Source organism: Nestor notabilis, unplaced genomic scaffold (assembly GCF_000696875.1).
Source record: "Nestor notabilis isolate BGI_N333 unplaced genomic scaffold, ASM69687v1 scaffold21204, whole genome shotgun sequence".
NCBI classification, from domain to species: domain Eukaryota; kingdom Metazoa; phylum Chordata; class Aves; order Psittaciformes; family Psittacidae; genus Nestor; species Nestor notabilis.
The window spans coordinates 1-3,869 of record NW_009927164.1 but is presented as its reverse complement, the minus strand read 5'-3'; the positions used below and the strand labels follow the sequence as shown (position 1 = coordinate 3,869).

Genomic DNA, 3,869 nt, shown 5'->3' with positions numbered 1-3,869 from the left:
AGGACAAGGAAATTAAAACCAAGGCAGGCACCAGCAATACAGAAAATCTCCTTTCAGCAGCAAATAAGCAGAAAGAAAGAAAAATCCACATATTTTCTTCAAATGAACTGGACTGTTTTCCCTGAATGTTAAATGACCAGCCAGAAAAGTAACTAAATGGCATCTCTAATGTACACCAAAGCCACTGGAATTTTCATTATGTGAACACATGAATAGTACTATCTTTACTGGGAAGTAAAGTAAAAGCAGGGGAAAGTTAAGATTGAAGACCCCCCCCATCCAACCCTGACACCCAAATGATGCCGAGAAGTACTGGAATAGTCAGCAGGTACTGATCATCTGGCAAGAGTTTTGTGAGACTGTCCTAGTTGCATCTGTCAGAAATAGTGGTATTACAAACTCACCACCTCTAAGGCAAGCCAGATACAGTCTCTCTGCACTTCAGAATCTTCATTTTACTCTATTTCATGTAAGTACAAATCTTCTTGAAGATTAGCAAAGTAATTGTTAACATTAAACCTGATTATAAGCTTGCTTTCTTCCCTATTTAGGATTCCAAGCCTCTAATGGCAATATCTGTAACTTCTACAATAGAATTCCGTTAGTAGTAGTAGAGTTTAGCATTTAACTTACAGCTGCTTCACTGATAGCATGAAAAAAAAGGAAGAGGATTGTCTGACAAACTCATTGTAAAAAGCCAGCTAAAGCATTTTTGTTAAGCTGTGCCAGGAAAACTGGCAGTTTTTCAATTTATTTACTATTTTAAAGTTAAAAGAAAAACAAACCCAACACTTCAAAAACATTCTTCTAGGAGGTTTAGGGTTTGTTCTGACTCCAGGTTACTCAAAAATTAGGAGTATTTCCAATGAATGTAGTACATATGCTACCTTGTAGAAGACTCCTCTTTCCTGGAAGCAGAAAGAGCTGACAAACCTACACACACTGCTTGCCCCTGAAAATACCCTTCTTAAAAACAAATAAACAAAAAAACCCAAACAAAAAACCCCACAAGGAATTAATGACAAAGCCTTTATTAAAACTTTTCAAGTTACAATGATAAATGGTGGATTGTCACTTTTTAGGATCAGTGAGTTTGGCTCTTACACCACTCACCGAGCTTACAGGGAATTGTGTTAGAGGTCTGAGGTACAACTGTTTGTGCTGCTGCGTAGCAGCCTTCTACAGTGTACTTTTACACTCTATTGTACCTTCACACCTATGCAGTGCTTCAGAAAGGTTCACTGTGGTAACTGCTTGCACACCGCTTCCTTTCATTGTTAAGTAGAAAATAATATTAATTTGGTTATTGAATAATACCATGTAAAGATACAAGAGTAAATATAATAATTTTGGATTCAAACCCTCCCACCCCAAACCCTCAAGCAGTCACACTATTAAAAAAAATGTATTCCTATTCCACCCTTAAACTTTTGTATGGCAGTTGAACCCCTCTCACAGAAATAAACTGCTGTAGGTTTTTTTGACTACTTGGATCCTGTAGACAGCAGAGCAATCAATCCAGACGAAGCACTTATAGAAAGAATATAGTTTCTGTAGAGAAAAGGTTAAGGATATATACTTGTAAAGATACCACTTATTTCATACAGAACATTTAGAATTTTTATGAAAAACAAGGAATTGAAATGAACTGCACGTATCAACACAGCAATCCACAACCCACATCACAAATATAACTGATAATGACAACAAATACGAGTAGGGCTCCAGTTGTTTCAAGTGCAGTAATAAAGGATACACAGTGGGGTTGAAGTTCTTCAGCACAAAAAATGAAGCAATGATGACCAAGACCAGAAAGAGGGTATTGTTGTAAAAGATAGAAAAAGTTGTTGCTTCATAGTCTGCAACTTCATTTTTCTTCCACAGAATTCTAGGAAGAAGTAGAGACATTATTTCAAACATATTTAAATCAATGCATATCCTGGCACACCTGCCATTACGAAGCAATTAAAACCCAGAGGATAGTAAACCACATACTGCTGGTTTTGTCATACCCAGCTTCTTGAAGACAGAGCACAGCAAGAACTACCAGTCAACACGAGACAAAACCCTGCATATAGCATGCGCTTGTACACTCAAATGACATATACTTGTTTTCCTATCAGGGACATCAAACCTAGCCCTTCATAAATAACATTTCTTGTGAGCCTGTATCTGTTAAGATGCTACCAATGTGCCTAGCAATGAATACCTCACATCTTGTACAGTCCTAATGGGCATCTATGCTAACAGCAAGTGCTTCCCAATGCACTCATCAGGTATTTGTGTGGATTTCCATTGGTATGAGCTATTCAACTGGAAATCCACACACCAACACGTCAGTTATAACCATGAGAGTAACAAATACAACCAGTGATTAGTGGTACAGACTAGCAGTATATGGAAATGCTAGTCTGAAGGAACTTGCAAGCCACTGCGCAAAACACATCATGCCAGCCCATCCTCAAGAAAAGGAGCTTTTCTTATTTCTGAAGACAGTGGTCATGCTTACTCTTCAGAGAGTTATCAGAAGGCATGTACAATAAGGTGTTTTGCTTTGCAGCTCAAGGACTGAGAGGTTGCCCTACAGGACCTTAACGATAAAGGTTTCAACGTGTGAGACCTTTCACTGATAACTCACCTTGAAAAGGCTTTACAGATGAGCAAAGAGCTGACAGTATGGCTTCTACTTTTCAGAGTACAGGAAAAAAAGAGACATGGCCCCATACCTCTCATTGCCTTAAAGATTGTAGGCACTATTACAACAAGGGAGCGGAACAAACAGGATTACCTTTCATCCTTCTCCTTACGAGACATCTTCCTATTGTCTGCCTCAGACAGCTTGCGAGTAACTTCTTTGGAAACGGCATCTTCTCTTTTCTGTGCCACTCTGTAAACAGTATCATTTATGTTAAAGTTGGAAAAAAAAAACCCAAACAAAAAAAACCCCAACCAACAAAAATCCCAATAAAACAACTCTGGGATTACAGGAAGTTGTATTTACAGTGAAGAATAAAACTTAGCCAAAACACTGATCAGTGTTTCCTGAGAAGGAAGGTAGCTTTGCTGGTTCATTGTACCTGACAAGACTATTTCATAATTATGAGAGAGATAACAGAGACCAAATAGGAGAGACTTCTGTGTAAAATGGTTTCTGGAGTAACATTTCACACATTCTGACTCATGAAAGAAAATGTTGCAAATGCTGGATTTGTAAATTAGTTAATAATAAATTCTACTTCAAATAGCCACCAAACTTACTTGTGTTTGAGAACAAACTTGACATTCTTGTATGCAAAAGCTACTAGATAGGTACTGATGAGGGTCATTACACTATACAGGACTGCAGACTGAACAAGATCCATATGCCATATCCTCCAATAAAGCCCTTAAAAAACAGAAGAAAAGACATTTTGAGTGGCTTGCCTCCCCAAGACAAATGCCACAGGAATCCTACACAGATTACTAGCTCTGTAATTCGGCACTGGCCTTGCAAAATCACCCGGGGAGCTTTCGAAGTGCATTAGAAATACTTTGGAGCAAAGAAAACTGCTTTGATTGTGGCTGGAAGGGGCCTTATGAGACGACAGGAAACCCAGCTGAGAAGCAGCCCAGCACAGCCAAACTGACTCGTCAGTGTTCGACTGGCAGCTCGTCCATCTTTACCGACGACAGAACCACCATCCTGCCCGCTATTCCAAATGGCACCGGCTTCCAAACTGCATCTAACACAGCACGAAGACAGCAAGACAATCCTAAGGGACTGGCTCAAAGCGGCGAGTCCCAGCAGCTCGGAGACCCCAGTCCGCAGCCGGCAATGGGCCAGGAACCCGAGGCAGGCTGCGAGGAAGCCCCGCTCCCCTCTGGGCCTG

The 3,869-nt window shown here is 40.0% G+C and overlaps 1 protein-coding gene across 1 annotated transcript; it reads right to left on the bottom strand.

The window, feature by feature from the left end:
* Positions 1-1,406: 1,406 nt before the first annotated feature.
* Positions 1,407-3,722, bottom strand: SSR3 (signal sequence receptor, gamma (translocon-associated protein gamma); the record flags this gene model as incomplete). The annotated part of the gene is made up of 5 exons (XM_010013941.1): positions 1,407-1,551; positions 1,757-1,888; positions 2,789-2,887; positions 3,259-3,385; positions 3,628-3,722. Coding segments are annotated over 5 exons (520 nt in total), but the record flags the coding sequence as incomplete, so codon positions are not given.
* Between the last annotated feature and the right edge of the window lie 147 nt (positions 3,723-3,869).